Below are 22,304 nucleotides of genomic sequence, written 5' to 3'. Positions count from 1 at the left end.
GATCTGCAGCTGCTTGTGATCTTCAGACTGGACTCTCCAGAACCCCCTGAGGGGCCAGCTGGGGAGGCAGGAGGAGGAGATGGTGCGGGGAGCCTCAGAGAGCCCTCAAATAACTCAATACTCTCCACCACGCAGGGTCAGTGTTAGCCTTCTACGGTTAGGGATTTATTTATTTTTATTTCATTTTATTTTAAGATTTTATTTATTTATTCATGAGAAACACACACACACACACAGAGAGGCAGAGACACAGGCAGAGGGAGAAGCAGGCTCCATGCAGGGAGCCCGACGTGGGACTAGATCCCAGAACTCCAGGATCACGCCCTGGGCCCAAGGCAGATGTTCAACCACGGAGCCACCCAGGAGCACCCTGGTGTAGGGATTTAATAAAATAAAGCCTGGGCTGCTGTAAACACACGGTAAAAGATCCCTTTCCCCATTTCAGGAAATTTAGAGACTACAGTTCTAAATTCAGCTAGAATTTTGTATGTAGATGGTTCTTAGGGGAGGTGTGCCTGTTGTTAAAGCCTCAGATGGCACACCCGGAGATGCTGACAAAGCAAAGTGAGACGTGGATTCTGTGCCTGTTACAGGAAGTTCTGTTTCAACAAATCACTCTAGGGCAGGCACTCAGGAGATCTGGCAGAAAGAGAGCTGGGACCTGGAACCTGCAACCCCTCCAGGCTTCAGGAGACCCTGGCCCTGGGCCAGTGACTTTGATGAGTCACTGAACAACCTGGAGCCCCCTGCTGCCTTTATCAGATCCTCTGATTAAGAGAGAAAGAGGAAAGACAGGAAGTCTCTGGGTTCAAAATCAAGCTCAAATTCCTGATGGGATTTCAGAATTCAACATCTGAACTTAAAAGATGGAAAAGCTTGTGATCTTTAATTCAGAAAGCATTTACAAGAAGTCAGAGGAGTGGCCGAGAAAGTGCCTAACGCCTATGTTGGGATGTTTCTTCTCGGCTGGCTTGCCTGGCTTTCCATTCTGTGACTCGGGGTCTCCTTCATCCCTCGTTTGCTGGTCACTCGTGTCACGGGGAAGCAGTCTCTTGGAGAGTTTGGGGCTCCTGGTGTCTGTGCTTTCTCATCCCAGCGACGAGGGGAGCAGAGCAAAGATTAGAGGTCATGCGCTGGGAGAGAATATTCTAGACTGTCTGGGAGTGCCAATCAGTTGTTCGGCACACATTGACTAAGTATCTGGCTTGTGCAAGGGTTGTGCAGGACCCCGAGAACGAGGACCCATCCCGGGATGATAAACTAGTTACAAGCTCTGACGTCTGCATAACATTTGGAGATGAATTATTTCTAGAAATGTTTTTTGGGCCTGGGGATAGGTGAATGGGTCCCAGGAATTTAGGTGTTTAGAACCTGAGAACAAATGATCCTATGTGCATCACCTAATGATAACACCGCACTAGGGATGTTGTTCACTGCATTTTAAGATGATCTGCAGTCTTCAGAAGACTGTCCATATTTAGGGGCACCTGGGAGGCTCAGCGGATGAGCATCTGCCTTCGGCTCAGGGCGCGACCCCGGGGTCCTGGGATCGAGGCATCGGGTTCCCTGCAGGGAGCCTGCTTCTCCCTCTGCCTGTGTCTTTGCCTCTCTCATGAATAAATAAAATAAAATCTTAAAAAAAAAAGAAGAAGGCTGTCCATATTTAGAGGTCAGAGAGAGCATATCTGAACAAGAAGTCCAGAGAGACTGGAAAAGGGATTGAGATCACGGGTTCAAGAGCTGGATGTGGACAGGATTGATGTTCAAGGACTTTAGGGACAAGAGGTGAGGTGGGGGCACCCTCAGCTAATGCCTGAAACACTTGTTGGCATTGCCTTGGTGGATCCACGGGTACATGGTGTGCCCAGTATATGAACGTGGCTTGAAGGGGCAGACGGTGTCCCTTGTGAGTGTCACCCCTGCCTCAGGATCGTGGAGTACCTCTTAGGCCACAGACACAGCACAATATCCGCCCATACCGTCAAGGCAGATAATGTGGTCCTGGGTGGGAAAGGTGGGACGCAAGCAAAATGCCATTAATTATATGCAGGAAGGTTAAGAAAAAATAGTGCTAGGCTCGACTCAGATTCTAGGTCTGTAACAATTCACAAGGGGCGCTTAGAAAGGTCACTTTATCATTCTGAACCTGTTTTTTCTAAATCTCCCTAATGGGGATCATTTCTGCCCTGGCGATTACTGTGAGTCAGTTTGATGCTTACGTGAAACAGGCACCGGCCCCCCAGGAGGGACCCCTCTCTCCAGAGCGCCTAGTCTGGGGTCTGGGACATAGTAGGCACTCAACGGATATATATATATATATATATATATTTTTTTTTTTGACTGGCTGAACCAATAGCTGACATGGGAATAAATAGCATTATAGTTGGGAAGCGTTTTGTGTGAGTGAGACGGTTCGTGGAATGTGGAATGTCCTGGAGCCTGGGAGCCAGAAGACCCAGTGTCTCTGTCCTGACCATGTGTGGCCTTGAGCAAGTCGTGCAACCTCTGTGGGATTGTTTTCTCTTCTCTAAAATAAGGTAGTTCTTCAAATCCTAGAAGTCTGGTTTCTAACCCCAAGCAATGTGGCCTTAATAATTTATGGCCTATCTCATTTGGAAAGGTTTGATTAAATCGGTCCTGCTATGAACTAGTTTGTATTTGCTCATTCACCAAAAAAAAAAAAAAAAACAACCAAAAAAAAAAAAAAAGGTTTGTGGAGCAAATAGCATCTTAGAAGTGTTGCCCTATTTAAGTTACATCTGTTTTGAAGCAATTTAAAAAGCCTGGTAGGAGCATCATTAGCATATTAACGGGGTGTTAATTACAAAAGAGTCTTTTAAAGCAGATTTTATAAAATCTCCACTTAATAACCATTAGCTTGTGGTACTCGAAACACAAACTCTTCACGTGTGTTACTTAGGAGTAATAAAATTGTAATTTAAAAGTAATCTGCCAACTTGTCACGGATTTAGACTGATTTTTTTCCTCTCAATTGATCGAAATGAGTAAGGTTTTGCTATAATTATATATAATGCTGGTAATAATGAGGCTGATTATCAATCTTTGCCTGCTTTTCACTACCTCCATCACTGCAGATTTTAGGGGAGGGGGGTGTGGGAGGGGCTGGGTGTGGGGAGGGGGGAGAGAGGGGAGGAGAGAGGGATGCCCCTGTGCTCTCCCCCCTCAGCCTAGCAGGCCTAGCACCCCAAGAGGCAGCCCCATACCTCCTGCGGAGCAGCCTCTGAGCCCTCCCCTCCTTCAGGGCAGGAAGCAGGAGAGCTGCCCTGGGCGCCCCTGAAAGGATGGCCAGCTGCAGGCAACCTGTGGGCTGCTCATCTACAGGTTCCCACATGTTGCTGAGGGGCCCCGGGTGCTGAGCCCCTTCTCCCACACACTCCCCTTGCATATCACGTTCCTTTGGTTTTCCCCATCTAGAAAGCCAGAAAGTGCTTTGGTAGCAGAGGACTCTTCTTATCAAAAAAAAATGTGGCTTCCACCTCTGCTCCTCACTCCCCCCCGCACTGAGTTCAGCGTCTCCCCACTTGAGGTTGGCACCTGTTAACATGCAGAGCGCTGTGCCCGTCCTTCCTGTCCCATGTCAGGGTGGCCGTGAAGCCCTGAGGTTTAAGTGTAGGTGCTTTTTTGTTTGTTTGTTTGTTTAAGATTTTATTTATTTATTCATGAGACACATAGGCAGAGGGAGAAGCAGGCGCCCCATGGGGAGCCCGATGCGGGACTCGATCCCAGGACCCTGGGATCACGCCTGGAGCCAAAGGCAGATGCTCAATCGCTGAGCCACCCAGGTGTCCCGAGTGTAGGTGCTTTTGAACATGCAGGTCGTGACCCACGTGTAAGAAATGTGGACTAGCACCGGGCGTCCGAGTGCCCCTTCTACCGAAGGAGGTAGAGGAAGAGGTCGGGCTGAGCTGGGACCCCGACAATGGGCGCCCTGGCCAGCCTGGAACTGTGAGGGGCCAGAGTCAGGATGGGTTGCGTCCTCAGCAGACAGTGCCGGGGGTGGGAGAATCTGGCTGGCTCAGAGCCTAGAGCCTGCGACTCTGATCTTGGGGTTGTGAGTTCGAGCACCATGCTGGTGTAGAGATTCTTAAAAAAAAAAAAAAAAACTTTAAAAAACAAAAAGAAAGGAAGTGCGAAGGTCAAGATCCAGAGGGAGGTCTCATGTTGGGTTGGGTCGGGGGAGGCAGGGAGCTGTCCTGTGCTGCTGGGAGGAGTCGCAGAGCGGAGTCCTTCCCGTGGTGGGGCTGGGGCAAAACCCACATCGGCTGCCTTGGTTGCTCCATTCAGAGGCCGCTGGTCCCATTCACGAGTGGTGTTCCCTTGGTCAGTGTCTCCAACATCCCTGGCCCCCAGTCCCTGCATCTGCACAGTGGAGAGCAGCATGCCGGCCTTAATGGGGCTTGTGGGTGCAGGACGTGTCAATATATGTCAAGTGCTGAGAACCGGAGCTGGTCTTCACTCGGCAGTCGCTCAGCCAATGTTGAGCTGTTGTTGTTAGTCATGGGAGGAGGCGACAATTGAAGCATCAGTTAAAGTGCCTTCCTGTGGCGGGCCTCAGCCTGCCTGTGTGTTTGGAGCCAAGCTGGGAAAGGATGTGGGAGTAGGGGTCCCTTAGACTGGGAATGACCAGCCAGGGGTGCTCATCGGTTCAGCATCCGACTCTTGATTTTGGCTCAGTTCATGATCTCAGGGTCCTGGGATCCAGCTCCGAGCTCAGTAGGGAATCTGCTGGAGAGTCTCTTCCTCGGCCTCTACACCTCCCCCCCATGCACTCTCTCTGTAAATAATAAAAATATATATTTTTTTAAAGGAAGAACAAGCCAGGTGTCGGACTACTCTCTGATGCTGGGGCTCATGCACCAGGTCCCTCCAGTGGAGACAAGCAGACAGGCTTGGATGTGCGATGGTGTCTCCGGGGGAGAGAGTTGAATGGGATGGAGCCCTGTGGTGCTCCCTAGACCTCACAAGAGTCCTGCCTCTCTGGAATAGCATGTCTCTACTTCTGTCCCCTTCCCTGTGGGTGGGTACGACCCAGTATCAAGATTCATGACAAGTTTCCACTCCGTGCAGGAGAGGCTTGTTAGGCCAGCGAACTACCCTGGCACAGCAGAAAGGGGTGGAAACACCGAGCCATTTGCTCCCTTGTCTGGCCAGTCAGAAAGACTCATGCTTGACATTTTCCTTTCATTGGCTGAGGATGAGGTTGCTAGGCAACCTCCTCACTTTGGTAAGAATTCTGTAGTTCTGAGTACCCGGGCTTCTCTTTCTCAACAAGTACCCCCTCAACATGCACATGCAATTTGTTACTCAGAGATTTTCACTTTGGTAAACAGTGGGGCTGTAGACTTCCTATGCAAGTAATTTCTATTGATCAACTCCCTATCGTCATACACGTTAATCAACAAAAAATTATCCCATCTCTGATCCTGTCTTGTCGTCAGGTACTTTTTGAGCATCTGCCAAGTTCCAGGCTCAGTGCTGGGTACCATGATGGTGACCATTCACGGCAAGTGGAAATTAAAAGTATGTGACAACCAGGAAGACAGCAGATAGCCGGGGGGGGGGGGTCGGGGGGGGGTCACGTGGAGGGACCTCTTTGTGCCAGGCTGGGCTATGGGGAGACCTGGGCGATCCTAGGAGGGTGGAGTAGCTGGGATGACGGAGGGGCACTCCGGGCTCAGAGCAGTGGCTGTACTAGCCGATTCAGACAACTCAATATTATAAACAACTGGTATGTCCGTACCAGTGTGTGGTGACGACTTTCCTCGATAGAGCATTTACCACAGGCCTGGCTTGGTCTAAGCCCTCGACGTACACGATCTTCTCCAATGGCATTCAGGCCACACACAGTGCCTTGCTCACAACAATTACAGAACAGTAAATTATTGCACCTGCCACCATGGGGCCTGTGCTCTCAGGTGCTCTCAGCAGGCCACTGAGGTAGGCACGTGTGTCCCCACTTTGGGTGGGGAACTGCAGTTCGAGGGTCACATTCCTTGCTCAAGTCTACGTGACTGGAAGGAGGTGGAGCCTCGAATCCAACCTAGGATTTTGTGGCTTCAGTCTTGTGTTTGGCTGGGCCACTGCAGTGCCACGATGCACACATAGACGTGAGGAATCATGCTGGTGTGGGCGCCCTGCAGATTCCCAGACAGCTTGACTGCTGGTGACACTCAGCGTCCCAAACAGAACGAAGGTCTAACAAGGTCCAGCTGCCAAGGACCAGGGGCCCCTCGGAAAGGGGTCCAGACTCACACCCATGCCAGATTGCTGTGACTGGCGCTGCTTCTTTGAGACCTCAGTGGGCCGCATCCTCATCCATGTTCATGGAGTGGTAGTGGGAGGGGTCTCGGAGACCCCTGAGCAGAATGAGGCCCGGAAATATGAAAGACTTTTCTTAAGTATGTTGCCAGGAGAGAAGAAAAGAGAGCCCACTAGCCATTTCCCATTAGATGAGTTACTTTTTATTTAAACAAATCACTGCCTGAATAAAGAGAATCGACTCTGCGGAGTGGAGGGTTTGTGCATCTCCCAGGCATCTGGCAGCGGGCACAGTCCGGCTATGGCTAAAGAGGATTAAGAGGATGTAGGGTCAGGGATGGAGCAAGGCTGCTGAGGTGCAGAGACCAGGGAGGATGGGGCTGTAGGAACAAGAGGGAAGCACTGGAGGATACCTTGACCTTGGATCTAGACTAGAAACCGGGTTTCTGGAAAAAAACGTGTGTACCTTTTGGTCCTGGCTATGGCTCCAACATGGCTTTGAGAAAAAGAGGAAAGAGGGGGGAATCCCTGGGTGGCTCAGTGGTTTAGCACCTGCCTTCAGCCCAGGGCGTGATCCTGGAGACCTGGGTTTGAGTCCCACATTGGGCTCCCTGCATGGAGCCTGCTTCTCCCTCTGCCTATGTCTCTGCCTCTCTCTCTGTGTCTCTCATGAATAAATAAATAAAATCTTTTTAAAAAATAATTAATTAATTAATTAAAAAAGAGAGAGAGGGAAGGTGATGAAAGGGCCATCTGTGGGTCTGACGCTCTGTGGTCTCTTTGGAGGACAGGTTCACTTCCCATTGGGAAACACTTCCATCATTAGAGGCACTGATTCCCACCTTTTCTAAAAGCAAAGCTTTCATGTCTGAGAACCAGTGGGTCATGGGAGAGACACAGAACCAACATGCAATCGTGTCAGCTGTATCAGTCTTTCTGAATTTTATTTTATTCTTTGAAGTGTGGTTATAAAGTAGCCCACCTCTTCTGCATCACTGACTCAGCAGAAGCAAACCGCATGGTAGGGCCATTGCAAAGCAAGCTTTAAGTCTGTTTCATCCTGTCTCAGCCATGCTATGCTCCTCACTGAGCAGCCGAGGCCTATTTTGACTGTCCTCATTATTATTATCAATAAAAACAGTGCACTTTTAATTTCAGTCACCCTCACATCATCTTCTTTTATTCTTGGGACAACTTGTGAGTTCCCCAAAGTCCGTGTTTCTATGTTTTTGTGCAGGTCAGTGTTCCTCTTATACATCATCCCTTTACATGTCCCTATTCCCAAGTGTCCTACATATTGAGGTCCTTGTACTTACTTTGTCCTAGGTCAATTTATTTTTTTTTTCAAACATTTGTTTATTTATTTTTGGGATTTTATTTATGTATTTGAGAGAGAGCACAAGCAGGGTGAGCAGCAGAGGGAGAGGGAGAAGCAGGCTCCCCACTGAGCAGGGAATCCAATGCGAGGCTTGATTCCAGGATCCCGGGATCATGAGCTGAGCCGAAGGCAGATGCTTAACTGACTGAACCACCCAAGTGCCCGTTTATTTATTTTGGAGAGAGAGAGAGAGAGAGAGCAGGAGGAGAGACCGAGGGAGAGAGAGAGAGAATCTCAAGCAGACTCCCCTGAGTGGGGAGCCCGATGCAGGGCTGGATCTTACAATCCTGAGATCATGACCTGAGCCGAAATCAAGAGTCAGATGCTCAACTGACTGAGCCACCCAGGTGCCCTTACTCTCATTTTGAAAACTTAAATAGCTATTTTTAGAAAGGTAATCTCAACGCAAAAATAGAAGCCCAGTCACTTGCTATAAATAGAAGGAAACAGTAAAAATAATTATAGAACTATTAAAAAAAAGAACTATTAATATGTTTTTCAAGAGTTTGTCACTTCACATATGGCCTAAAATGTCCCTTACCACCGTGTCGCAGGTTCCACACCCCAGGAACTCTTGGGTTGATGAATGTGTGATGCAGAGTCTGGTCCCTGTGTGTCCCCCCAGCTCCGGGCCTGCTGTTGGGGTACAGACGGGCAGGGCGCAGGCTCTCTGCGATCCACGTGAAGGAGGATAGCAGGGTCCTTTGGTCTGTGTCTGGAAAGCTGGAGCGGAAGGGAACATCGATTCCCTTCGGGTGGCCGGGCTGTGGGGGCGGGGTGGCCAGTGTCTTGGCGGAGAGCACGGCTCCCCGCTCACCTGTCACACGTTATCTTAGGAACAGGCTCAAGATATACATTGGCCTCTTTAAATGTCACAGCCTTCCAGGGCCTCAGAAGAGTCTAAAATTGTCCTTTCCCATCAGTGGCCATCTGGGAGGATTTTTGGTGTTTCTGGCTCCGGTTCTTGGAAGCTGCCCTTTCTCCTTCAGATAAACTTTCAGCTTGAGATCCCTCCATAATTGAGTCATCGTGTACGCTGTGATGTGATGGCTCTCCAAATCATCCTTGCTGTCCTTGACCGCACACGCAGGGGAGAGCGTGGGCTTCAGATTGACTGTTGGAATCTAAGCTCTGTCACTTAAACAGCCAGGCAAGCGCCAGGTACCACGCTGGGGGCGGGGAAGCAAGAACGGACACCTTCCTCCCTTCTCCCAGGTCAATGGAAAAGATGGGGAAATCAATCAATATGGTGACACAGTATAATAAGTGCGAAGATATGAGCAGGCCCAGACTGTTGTTAGAAAACGGAAAAGGACATCAACATCAGGGAAGGCTTCCTGGAGGAGGTGACACTTGTGTTAGACCTGGGAGGATGAGTTAGAACTTGCTAGAAATGGAAGGGAGGGCAAATCATCTTGAACAGGGAGCAGCATGGGGGTGAGGCTGAGCATGAGTTTCCTCATCTTTTTAAAAGGCTAAAATGATCCTCACAGGCTTAACTGTCAGGATGAAGTGAGTTAGTGTATGGAATTTGCCTAATGCTACTCAGGACACGTGGTAAGTGGCTGACCCGTTCATGCGAACCCCTTTGGCACTTCTCTGCGGACCCACAGAACGTGGTTCATCCTCAGTCGTGCTACTTAGAACAGGTGATTAGGGATTTATCCGTTTATAAGACAATTGTCCCTGATAGATGGAAACTCCTGGGTAGGATGAATGAGGGTCAGAGCTTCCTTGACTGTGGCAGTGACAGTTCTCTCCACGGGGAATCCTTAACCATGTTAGCAGCAGCTCAAGAGAAACTCTAGGTTGACATTTTCCCAGTGGAATATTTATGTTTAAAAGTAGCTGCACAGAGAGGAGCACCTGGGTGGCTCAGTGCATTAAGTGTCTGACTCTTGATTTTGGTTCAGGCCATGATCTCAGGTTCGTGAGATTGAGCCCAGCAAAGGGCTCTGCACTCAGGGGACTCAGCTTGAGATTCTCTCTCTCCCTTTACCCCTCCCCTCACCGAGAGAGAGAGAGAGAGAGAGAGAGAGAGAGAGGGAGAAACAGTAAGCAATAGAGAGATAATGAGAGAGGGAGGATGAGCAGGGGGAGAAGCAGAGGCAGAGGGAGAAGCAGACTCCCCACTGAGCGGAGCAGGGAGCCAGATGCAGGGCTCAGTCCCAGGACCTCCGGATCATGACCTGAGTTGAAGGCAGAAGCTTAACGGACTGAGCCACACGGAAGCCCCATAAATAAATCTTAAAAAAAAAAAAAAAAAGGAGTAGTTGCATAGAGAAAACACCCCCCACACACACAAAAAGCCAAAAACGCACCTCCACGTTCATTGTAGCATTATTTGCAATAGCCGAGCTGTGCAAGCAACCTAACTGTCCATCGTTGAATGGATAATGGATATATATGAGATGGGACACTATTTTGCCATAAGAAAGAATGAGGTCTTTTCATTTGTGACCACACGGATGGACCTTAGGGGGCTGTGCTAAGTGAACTAAGACAGGGAAAGACAAATACTGTGTGATCTCACTTCTGTGAAGTCTGATAATAATATTGGTGATAATAATAATCATACCTCGAGCTCATAGATCCAGAGAACAGATTGGTGGTTGCCAGAGGCAGGGATGGGGGTGGGAGAAATGGGGAAAGGGAATCAAAAGGTACAAACTTCGAGTCATAAGTACATCCCTGGGACGTAATGACAGCGTGGTGACTGTAGTCGATAACACGGTCTTGTACGTTTGAAAGTTGCTGAGAGTAGATCTTGAAAGTTGTCATCACAAGGAAAGAAATTTCTCACTGTGTGTGCTGATGTGTGTTAACGAGTCTTATCTGTGGTGATCATTTTTGCCACATATACAAATATCAAATCATTATGTGGTACACCTAAAATATGGTGTTGTGTGTCTACTATTACCTATGATCTCAATAATTAAACAAGAATACCCCCCCCCCCATTTGCTTCAACATGGATGGAACTGGAGGGTATGATGCTGAGTGAAATAAGTCAATCGGAGAAGGACAAACATTATATGGTCTCATTCATTTGGGAAATATAAATAATAGTGAAAGGGAATAGAGGGGAAGGGAGAAGAAATGGGTAGGAAATATCAGAAAGGGAGACAGAACATGAGAGATTCCTAACTCTGGGAAACGAACTAGGGGTGGTGGAAGGGGAGGAGGGCGGGGGGTGGGGGTGACTGGGTGACAGGCACTGAGGGGGGCACTTGACGGGATGAGCACTGGGGTTATTCTGTATGTTGGCAAATTGAACACCAATAAAAAATAAATTTATTATTAAAAAAAAAACAAGAATAGCTCCACAGTTCTACTTCCGAGGCACTGTGCTCCTCCCCAGCATTCAAAGGGAGCACGTCCCTCCCCCGATTCTGCTCCCAACACCACCCTTAATGACCCCTGTTGTCTCCCGAGGGTTAGGACAGCACCGTGCATGTAGCAGGTACTCCCCGAATGAACAGGGAACCACGCAGGGGAGCAGCGCTGCCCTGTTGAGCTTCCAGTCTCTGCTCTGCTGCTACACATGCTGAGGTTCATAGCTTCTCCCTTCTGGAGAGAATGTTCATGCCGGGCCCCTGCAAGGATGGTGGGGCGCCCTCCTTCTCTGTCATCTTGAGCTACGGCTGACCATAAGGGACCTTGGAGTTAACTTACGTGGGAGAAATGGTACCAGATGACCATGTGCCCAGGGCCTGTTCCTTGGACACCTGCGACCACGGCTCCCTGTGTCTGGAGGCGGGAACAGTCTGGACAGGCCTGTCTGCACCGGCCTTCCTGGGCCTCTGCGGCCCTTAAGCTGTGGCCAGGCCTCCTGAGTCTTCTTCCCTGAGTGCTGATAAAGCCCCATGGTGTGAAGACAGGCAGGGAAGGAACGTGAATGGGCCCAGAGCTGCAAAAGATCCGGGCAGTCAAGGGTATGACAACAGCCTCTGCCCGCACCTGCACCCCACCCCACCCGCCTGCCTTACCATGCTGGAACGTGACCCCTGACGGCAGGAACTGTGTCCTTTTGGGCTCCAGGATCCCTGGCACCTGGAATCGTACCTGCATCTTAGTAAATGTTCATTGCATGTGAGTGAAGGAATTTCTCCCGACTTTCAGGCTCAGCCCTGCCCCAACTCTCCGAGCAGTATGGATGCGAAACCCGGAATTCTGGAGCAGCCCTGCACCTGCTCCCTCCACTTGCACATGCGAGTTTGGACTTGAGTCCCCTTCGCTGTCTGGCTGGGCCAGGCCACGTCGCCGATGCCCTGGGGCTCATGGGCTGTGCCCCCTGCGGCCCCGGCTGTCCATGTGACCCAGGCCAAGGTAGATTCTAAGGCGGGCAGCCGAGAACCTAAACACCATGGACACCTGTGGCCCTAAGAGGCTCTCTCTCTGTCTGTCCCTCACTTGCCTTTATCCTGCCAGCTCAGCGTGGGGTGTGAGCACCTTGGGTTCACAGGTACGGGGTGTGGCAGAAGGAAGGGAGGCCTCCATCCTCACAGGGGCCATCCTGGGGCCCAGGCTCCCCTCACCTATGCTCTTCTCCTTACAGGCTCCCCCGGCCACTCCGGCTCCACGTCCATGAGCCCGTCGGCAGCCTTGTCCACTGGGAAGCCCATGGACAGCCACCCCAGCTACACGGACACACCAGTGAGTGCCCCGCGGACTCTGAGTGCAGTGGGGCCCCCCCTCAATGCCCTGGGCTCTCCATATCGAGTCATCACGTCTGCCATGGGCCCGCCCTCGGGAGCCCTGGCAGCACCTCCAGGAATCAACCTGGTCGCCCCGCCCAGCTCCCAGGTAGGTGTCCTTGCTCTCGCTGGACTTCCCTCTGCCCCGCCCACCTCCCAGGTAGGTGCCCTTGCTCTCAGGGACTTCCCTCTGCTCCACCCAACTCCCCAGGTAAGTGCCCTTGCTCTCGCGCGACTTCCCGGCATCCCTACACAGTGTCTCCCAGGCTGCTCCTGGAGCCAAGCCCGCGCTTGGCAGGTGTTTAACGTGTACTTGCCAAATTCACCGAGTGTGTCCCCAGGCCGAGCAGCCCAGAGCACCGACAACACCCCAGGGCCAGAAGCCTACGGCCCAGAGGCCGCCCCTGTGTTTTAATGGTTCAGCCCTGGCAGTGAGCTCGCTGATTCTGAGGGCTGTTTGTCATCCTGGGGACAGGCCCCCTCTGTTCTTTGCAATTCAACAATGAGTGTTTATGGAGTCCATGAAGTGCCTGGTGCTCTACTCCAGGCTCAGAGGATCCGGAAATGATGGGAACGGTGGGCTTTGCCCTCCAGGAGCTTATAGCTGAGAGAGGGGAAATAGGCAGGTGTGGCACATGGATGAATCTAGAACATGGCAGTCTGTGTTACCTGTAGGTGGTCTCCAAGAGAAAGACTGGGAACTCCGGAAGGAAACCTCACCTAACTCCTAGTGCTTCTGCTCCGACAGAGGGCAGGTGGTGTGTGCACGGGGGACCTTGCACTGCTGCTCCGAGGACCCTGTACAGTGGCCAGTTGCCTTTTACTTCCTCCCGGCAATGTCGCAGTGAGATCATCAACTTTCCTTTCTTGTGCTGGTCAGCTGTTGCTGTAATGATGCTGTGGAACCGTCCTCAAATTGTCATGGTCTGCACAAAAACATGTTTTTTCCCCCCTCGCTCACAAATTTACGTCAGCTAGGATGGCTCTACTTCAGCAGGTGGTGGGGGAGCTGGATGAGGCTGCAGGCTGGGGGGCCGGTCTTCTCCTCGTGTCCCAGACTGAAGGAGCAACAGCTAGTCGGGACACGCTTTTCTCATGGTGTGTCACAGGAGTGCAAAATCAAAGCCACATCAGTAGGGTACAGTGAAGTCTCTGTTCACATCATGCCCACTAAGAAAATGGTATGGCTGACCCCAGCATTGGCGGGGCAGGGAACTAGGCCGGGCCTGTTTTAGCGGGAGATTCCACAGAGTTAGGAACAATAATCCCATCTACTGTGTTCTCCTCCCTCACATATGGGAATCTCAGTTTTGGGCCGGCACCATCCCGCCCCAACCACCAGCACACCCAGAGGCAGAATTAGTAGGTCCTGTAGCCTCCTTGGAATTTATAGTTTGGGAGAAGAGGCAAGAATCCCTTTGTGCCAGGGTTTCTTTCTACAACAGGGAGAACTTCAGAGACCATCCCTAGACTGTCCCTTTCAAGAGCTTCATGCACACAGGGTTTGAAAGCAAAGTCACCTGCAGTTACAGAACTTTAGAGCCAGCAAGGGCTTCAGAGATCTACCGATCCAGGGATTTGAGAATCTGGAAAAGACCTTGGGGGTCATCGAGTGTGGGATTGCAGGAACCGGAGCAGGCAGGCAGCAGAGGTGGGCGAGTGAGGCGCACATAAATCGGCAGGGCTGGTGGGGCCCTGCAGGGAGCTGTCTGTCCCCTTCCCTTGAAGCCATTCGGATGGGAAGCTTTGAAAGCATTGCATAGGCCCAGCAAATGGGTCACCTTTGGCTGGCCCTTTTAACCCCAATTTGTAATCTGATGGTTTCACCTGTAGGACCTTCTTTAGGGTGCACATTTCTCCCCCACCCCATATTTTGGTCCTTGTGGAGCCGGTAAAAGCCTAGCTGAGAACCACTAAATCTGTCTACGTCATCCTCTTCCCACAAATGAAGTAGCAGGGGCTCAGCGAGCTCAAGTGACATGTCCAGCCGCACACAGTCAGTGGACAGCAGAGCTGGGGTTCACACCCAAGTGTCCTGCCCCCCCATGCTGTGTTCATGATGCTGCATTCACCTGCTGCTGTGGCGTGTGTTGACTCAATCGGTGGCCCCAGGATCCTCCACTGGCTGCCAAGGATTAGAAGGTGACTCATCAGTGCTCCTGAAGAGTCTCGGCGGCGGGGGGGGGGGGCAGCATGGCACTTCCTGCAGGTAAATTTTGTGGCAGTGGCACATGGGCTATGGTAGGTATGAGGGCCAAGCCAAAGGGAACAGGAAAAAGGGACCTCTCAACTTCCCAGACGTGTGTTTCTTGAGAGTGTGTGACCACCCAGAGGAGTGGGGACCAGGTGGCCCTGGGGATGGACACGTATTTATGCCACTGTCACCTACTGTCATTGTCAGAGCCGGTGACACATACGCTTCAGAATGTGAGGCCCCGAAGAGGTTTGTTGATCCATGTTCTTCATGGGAATGGACCCCCAGAAAGGCAGGTCGGAGCCAACAGGCCAGAGACAGAAGGAAACGTGGACTTTCTGGGCTGAAAGTAGACTCCTGCGCGGGTGCTCACGTTCACTCATCTAATTATTTAAGAAGGCCCTACTATGCATCTGGCGGTACTTGCCACCATCCTAGGTTCTGGGGATAAGTGCGGAGTAAGGTGGCTAAGGTCTTCACTCTCGTGGCAGTGACACTGTAGCAGGCAAGACAGACAGACACCAAACGAACGAACAAGGTGGTTTCAAACAGCAGTCATTCTATCCATGAAGCAATAAGACAGGGTGAGGTGATAGACAGTGACAGGGCTTGTGGGTGGGGAGTGGGCAAGGCACCATTTTTCAAGGCTGCTTTTAGCAACCATGCTCGGGTCTGATTGAGCCAAACCTAGCCAATAAACTCAGCTTCCTAGCCGTGCGAGTGGCAGGGCCGCTATTCCTGGACCATATGTCTGTACAGAGGGATTGGGGTTGAAAGGTCAGCTGAAAGCTTTGGTCCTGGCCAACTGGGCTGTGTGCAGAGGCCGAGGCCAAGTTTCACTCTGGGAGCTATATTAAGCTTGCCAAGCTCTGGGGAAGCTCAGCAGCCCTGGACACCGCACAGTGTCGTGGGCTCGGGCTCTGGAGCCACACGGCAGAAACATTTTGCCCGATTAACCAGATGACACGGGACGTCTAGTACCCTAGGTGTTAGCTGAGGTGAGTTGGACTCTGAACCATCTGGACAGACGGTCTCTCTGCATCCTGTCTTCCTCACCCAGGATGGGTCCGAGGGGGTCTCAGGAGGGAAGCATGCTCCTCCTGTGACCTGGGTCCAGGGTAAGTACAGTTTTGGGGCGAGGGGAGGGGGCTGTGGTGGTGAGGCAGCTGCAGGCAGTGAGTGTCTCCCGTTCCCTGCTCTGCCCTTCTGGTGTTTGAGCTTCTCTCTTTTGCTCTTGTTGGATTTTCATTCTTGAGGAGTAAAGAGAGCCGGACCGATACCGTGGAGGCGGGGACTGTGTAACCTTTTTGTAAACCACTTGGGCATCCAGGTATCTCAGTTCCCCTTTCTGTATTTCGGGGGAACGTGCTTTTCCCGGGTTACCCTGAAGTGATAGGTAGGAATATTAAAGGAACTAGGGATTTGAAAAATCACTTCTCAAGGGCTCTATGGCACTAAGGTGGTGATAGGATTGTTATTATCCCCAGGTGATATGAGGCACCTCAGTGATTGAGACTCTACCCCCGTGTGACCGTTGATTCTGGTGCACTCTTGCTGAGAGGTTCGAGAGAAGTTCATTTCAATAAGCGTTCATTGAACCAAGCCCTGGAGATTTAAAAAAAAAAAAAAAAAGTAAGAATCAGGCTCTGCTCTGGGGAGTATCTGAGTGGAGGGAGTAATTTCCAGAAACACCAAATATATAATTGGGAAGATATTTATGTGACTTTCAGACAAAATGATCTAGGCCACATTTTCCTGACTTTGTGTGTGTGTGTGTGTGTGTGTGTGTGTGTGATGTCAGTTGCCTGGACTCAGAAGCAAGCCCTGCAAGGCCCTAGAATGCCCCCTGCCTCCTGAACCCAGCTGCCTGACCCGGGTTCTGTCCCTGAAAGTTCCTGCCCAGGTAGTGATTGATAACCGACTTACTATTCTTGCAGATTATTGTAGAGAATACATAAGTAATAAAAAATTACAAATGTCAGAGCTGGAACAGACCTTAAAGATCATCTTGTTTAATGATTTTAAAAAGTTAAGCCATTAAAGTCTTTTCTCCAAGAGAGAAAGCACGTTTGGAAGGTGTTGTGTCAGCGACAAACAGGTTTGGTTGAACTCAGGGCAGATCTTTTTTTTTTTTTTTGTTTTAAGATTTTTATTTATTTATCCATGAGCGAGGCAGAGGGAGAAGCAGGCTCCATGCAGGGAGCCCGATGTGGGACTCGATCCCAGGACCCCAGGATCACGCCCTGAGCCAAAGGCAGATGCTCAACCGCTGAGCCACCCAGGGATCCCGAACTCAGGGCAGATCTGAAGCCTTCTTGTTGGCCCTCCCCTGCCACCCGCACACTCCCAGTTGGAAGAGCCACTGATCTAGTCTGTCGACCAGGAAACGTTGTCTCAAATGCAGTGACCTGGCCAAGCTCATGGGGGGAGGAAGCAGCAGGTGTCCACCAGAACCCAGGGCTCCTCTCTGCCCAGTGGGGTGGGGGTGGGGGTGGGTCCTGGCTCCTTACTCCTCATGGCCCAGACCCTGAAGGGACTAAAGGAACGCCGCTCTCCAGAGTCCACTCCCTGGAAAAGGAGCGACTGCCTGCGGCCTGGCAGGCCGGCCATGTATCTGCATCCAGTGGAATAATTTTGGCTAAAAGCAGCTCAGAAATGTGGGACCTGATGTTCCGTGATGGCTCCAGGGCATTCAGGGAGCATTTGGCCCCTGGCTGGGAGTCTGCAGATGGAAGCCAGGCCAGTCAAGTGTGTCTCCCCCTGTTCTCAGGGAGCGGCCAGCCGCCTGGTGCATCCCCCGCTCTGAAAGTGCTCGATTCTGCTGAGCTGCTTCTAATGGAACAAGACAGCCGGGCTCGGAGGCTCGGGGCCAGGCAGCTAATGGGTTCACACTCAGGCGGCTGCCTCTTGTCGCCTCAACCTGTGCTGGGAGCCCGTGGCCCCCCACCTGCAGAGAGGCCGGTGGAGAGGGGAGCAGCAGCCCCTCCATCCTGCTGCCTGGCCCATGGGGAGAAGGGGTGGGGAGGGGCTGCTGGCTCCCCCCTGGGAGAGTGAGGGCCCCTCACTGCGGGGGTGGCCAGGAAGCTGCTAGGCCAGGGCCTCTGAGCGTCCCCTGCCGCGCCAGACAGACCTTCCCATGAAGGAGGAATGACCTGGGAGCCCAGTGTCCTTGCTCCAGCCTGTGAGCCTGGGAAGATCCCCAGCCAGCCTCCGGGTCTCCTCCAGGCTCCCCTCCTGCCGCTGCCTTGCTTACCTCCCTGGGGCAGAGTTCCAAGAGCTGTATTCCTCAGCCCGAAACTTCCAGTGGCTGCTCTGACTTGCTCCCCAAGATTAAATCCACTCTCCGTAGCCAGACAGTCAGGCCTTGGGCTGTGACATGGCCCCCCGCCCCCCCCCAGCCTCGTCTCCCACCCATCTACACTCTCCATGAACCCCGGGCTTCCCCCGGGGTTGGGAGGGGGTGTCCTTAGCTCTCAGAGCCTTTAGCCCATCAGCAGCCCATCCAAGTCTTACCCACTTTGGGTCAAGTCCTAGCTCAAATGCCACCTCCTTCAGGAAGTCTTCCCTAATTTCAGTTGTTTGGGGTCTTTCCTTCCTAAACAATCCCAGCTGACTTAGTCTCATCAGTGGCCAGTCCCTCGAGGCAGTACCTGCCATCCTCCTTTCTGTATCCCCTTAGTATTTCTGAATGAACACACATGAATAAACCACTCTAAGGCCTGGTAAACTCATCTGAAGAGTAGATGACCTCATAGGGTTGTTGTGAGCACCAAGCAAGCCTTCTATAGGGGGCAGTGCTACCAGTAGCATTAACAGTGCTTGCTGTCCCGTGACCTCTGCGGGCTGCAGGTGGCGAGGCTGGTCCCATGGGACACGGCAGTGGGAGGGGAAGGTGAGTGAGGGGCTCTTGAGGCTCAAGGGGTGGTGGCCTCCTCCTCATTCCCATACCTTTTCTTGTCCATCTGAGGATTTGGGACAGAGCCTCGGGCAACCAGAGCGTTCTTTCTCTGGGGTCACCAGACCTACAATGCTTCCGTCTCAAGGGTGGATTTAAGTGGTGACATCTCTTCCACTGAAGCACTTGAAAAGAGTTGTCACCTAGAAATTACACCAACAGAAACCCCCTCAACCTATTTCTTAAAAACCAGTACATATCTACATATGTCCCACATCTGAAGTAATGCTAACCTAGTAGTATGACAGCATTAGTTTTCCGACCCCCACCCCACCAAGAAATGGAGTCATTTAACACCTTTGGTGAATGTGGGCTCATTTCCTGCAGAATTCCTAGCACAGGGACGCCCGGGTGGCTCAGCGGTCGAGCATCTGTCTTCGGCTCAGGCCATGATCCTGGGATCCCGGGATCGAGTCCGCATTGGGCTCCCCACAGGGAGCCTGCTTCTCCCTCTGCCTGTGTCTCTGCCTCTCTCTGTCTCTCATGAATAAAAAAATTAAAAATCTTAAAAAAAAAAAAGATTTCCTAGCACAGAGTAGAATGTGGGCTTATAAGAAAGACTCAAAAAATTCTTGTCTTGATTAACCAGATTTTATTGGAATGATAAGAGCCAGCAGCCATAGAGTCCCTACTATGTATCGGGCACCGCGATAGGGATTTTTCGGTGTTACGTGATCTAATCCCGCCAGTGACTCTGTAACCTAGGCCTTACTAGGCACATTTTACAGATAAGGAAACAGGGTGGAGGAAGCTAAGTAACTTCTCTGAAGCCATGTAGCCCATCAGGGCAGACTGGGAGTCAATCCCAGCTCCGTGGGACTCCAAAGCGCTGTTTTTCCTGCCAAACTGGCGAATCTTAGCCCTTCGCTGCACATTAGCATTGCCTGGTAACCCTAGAGAAATAGCAGTACCGATGGCCCTCAGACCCTCAAAATTCCTGGGTGTGGAGCCGTGGCATCGGTGTTTTCCCGAAGCTCCCAGGTAGACATCTGGAGCTGAGAACCATGGTACGACACTAAAACGAAGCAAAACACTGGGGGCAAGTTCTAGATGTCTTGTCTTAGCCTTGTATAAGAAGAGGGAGGGGAGAGAGAGAGCGAATTCTCCCCATCTCATGTGTGTTTTCATGCTACAAATCAATTTTTTAAAATTCTTGGTGGCCCTGACTTCAAAGCCTGGAGCTGCAGGCGGTCTTGTCTTTCTGCATCCCTTCCTGCACTTGACCCGAGCCTCTTGCCCACCTCCTGTGCTCAATACATATTTGCTTAGTGGATTGGAAAGCTGGTAAATTTAGAAGGAACCTAACTCAGGCTGTGTTGTGGGTTATGTTTTATTGATCATCCCCTCTGTCCCAAAGGCCTTGAATAGAGAAATCCTACCTTTCTTTGGCTTAGTGTGAGACATGCGGTCACCCGGGGGAGACGGTATGAAGCAAAATCCACATAGACCACACAGAAGTCAGTGGGACCCCTTTTAAGCTCCCAGATATTTGCCGGGGGCCCCTGCTGGACGCTTAAACACGGGCTCAGGTGCTCCGCACCACCTTTGCGATTACTTGTAAGTGTTCTTAATTCTGGTGCCTGTCCCAGCTCTTCAGCGAGCGTGTGCGTTCTGGAGGAAGGAGAGAGCTTCTGGGTTTTCCATCTTCCTCACAGTGCCTGCCTAGCATGCTGGTCTGTGCCCGTGGGCGCTCACCGTGCCTGCTAACGGGACGACTCCGTCTTAGGCGTTGACAGTGTCTTCGATGAATATAGGCCACTCAGCAGTGGCTTCTGGGTAATGTCCCTGAGCACTGGGAGACTGGAGGCGGTGGTGCTGAGGAGCCGATGTGACCTTGTGGCAGGGCAGAGGACAGGGACACACATCCATTTCTCCAGCCACACGTGCTGGGACCATGTGGGACGCGGGGAAGAAGGGCAGACAGTCCCTGGCTGTGCAGATCTCCCAGTTTCACAGGAGGATGGTCTGTTCCTTACAGCCGAGTTCAAAACCATGACCTGGGACTTTCTACCCAACACTTTGGTGCTTCTGCAATGATTTGGGCATTTGGTTTAGCACTTTTTTTTTTTTTTTAGGATTTTGTTTATTCATTAGAGAGACACAGAGAGGCAGAGACACAAGCAGAGGGAGAAGCAGGCTCCCTGTGGGGACCCCGATGTGGGACACGATCCTGGGACCCCAGGATCATGACCTGAGCTGAACGCAGGTGCTCAACCACTGAGCCACCCAGGCGTCCCTGGTTTAGCACCTTGTGCAGGCTCGTTGAGATGACCCCTACACATGCCTTCTCTTCCACTTTACTGTGAACTCATGAAAGTGCATTTTTACACCTCACCTCTGACCCCCAGAGCCTGGCACAGCGCCTTCAGGGTGAGCACTCAGTGAGTGTCTGTTGATGGACTAAACGGGTGGATTTGCATTCTTTTTTGCTCGGCTCTCTTGAAGTCAGTCTTTTGCCTGAGAGCCCTAGCTCCTCTTGGAGCACGGTGGAATAGACGGTACTTACTACAAAATCTAAAAACACATAACTGACCCATCCGAAGTGTGTCTTGAGCGTGCCAAGGGTGGATTTCTAGCACCAATGACACACATGAGTAAAATGAGTACAAGCAGAGCACTCTGATGATGTCTGGTGATATTCAATTTAGGGTTTGGTGTCCAGAAATGATTTAGTCCCCTTGCGCCACTTGTTTTTTCTTCCCTTACGTTCCTATTCCCCCACAGGCGGTTTTGGATACTCTGTACTTAGAAACTACTTCTTGAAATAGAACTTTATTATTATTTTTTTCTTGTGAGGATACCCTTGTCGTCTTCTATCTTGGGCGTTGGGTCTCCCCTGGCTCCATGTTTTATTGGATTTTTTTTTTCTCCTGCAGCTAAATGTGGTCAACAGTGTCAGCATTTCAGAGGACATCAAGCCCTTGCCAGGGCTTCCTGGGATTGGAAACATGAACTACCCATCAGCCAGCCCTGGCTCTCTGGTTAAACACATCTGTGCAATCTGTGGGGATAGGTCCTCAGGTACGTGTGGAAGCAGATGCCATTAGGTGTCCCGTGCAGCAGGGTGAACCCAGAGATGGTGCCTGTTTGATTGCCCACCCGACTACCTTGTACCCCATGGAAGGAAAAGGGCCTTTTAGGATGGTCCAGCGTGGCACCCAGGCGGTAAATTGCTGTCACTGGGTTCATAGGCTGCAATCTAGATGAATTTAAAGTATGATTTCATTTTTAAGGATTGGATTTATCAGAAATATTTCAGAAACACCTGCATTACATACTGTGTGTGTGTGTGTGGGATGGGGACGCTCTTGTAATTAGACAGGATCTCTTTAAAATCTTTTTAAAATTATTTATTTTTGTAATTCTAAAAATGATGTTCCTGTGTAGGATACGTCCCAGTGTAGAAAGAACTAGAAAAGCACAAAAGAAAACTTAAAACATTGTATATAATGTCCCAAACAAAGATAAACCCTTTAGTATTTTAGCATATTTCTTTCTACAGCATTCTAGGTTTTTTAACATGTTTTTATGGGTAGAAATAAATGTGTTTTCACAGATTTCATGTTCTCTGATCCTCTTCCATTTTTGCCCAAATGATTTTTTTTCTTGATTTCTTCTCCTTCCTCTCCCTCACTCTCAAACCCACCACTTAAAAAAAAAAAGAGATTATATTTATTTATCCATGAGAGACAGAGAGAGAGAGAGAGAGGCAGAGACACAGGCAGAGGGAGAAGCAGGCTCCATGCAGGGAGCCCGATGTGAGACTCGATCCCGGGACCCCAGGATCATGCCCTGAGCCAA

At 51.0% G+C, this 22,304-nt stretch overlaps 1 protein-coding gene across 9 annotated transcripts in view; it reads left to right on the top strand.

The window, feature by feature from the left end:
• Nucleotides 1-22,304, top strand: part of RXRG (retinoid X receptor gamma) — a 46,411-nt gene that overhangs the window by 5,711 nt on the left and 18,396 nt on the right. For 2 of the 9 annotated variants that reach the window (XM_072814929.1, XM_072814928.1), the window contains exons 1-3: nt 5,268-5,541; nt 12,216-12,463; nt 21,380-21,524. In XM_072814929.1, the coding sequence (XP_072671030.1) occupies nt 5,370-5,541; nt 12,216-12,463; nt 21,380-21,524 (565 nt within the window). In that variant the 5' untranslated portion in view covers nt 5,268-5,369. Of the gene's footprint in view, nt 1-5,267; nt 5,542-12,215; nt 12,464-15,409; nt 15,667-21,379; nt 21,525-22,304 lie in introns of those variants that run through there. The other 7 variants (XM_072814936.1, XM_072814934.1, XM_072814933.1 and 4 more) reach the window with 6 other exon arrangements.

The sequence above is a fragment of the Canis lupus genome, chromosome 38 (genome assembly GCF_048164855.1).
Source record: "Canis lupus baileyi chromosome 38, mCanLup2.hap1, whole genome shotgun sequence".
NCBI classification, from domain to species: Eukaryota; Metazoa; Chordata; class Mammalia; order Carnivora; family Canidae; genus Canis; species Canis lupus.
The sequence above is the reverse complement of the archived record's forward strand: the minus strand, read 5'-3'. Positions and strand labels throughout refer to the sequence as shown.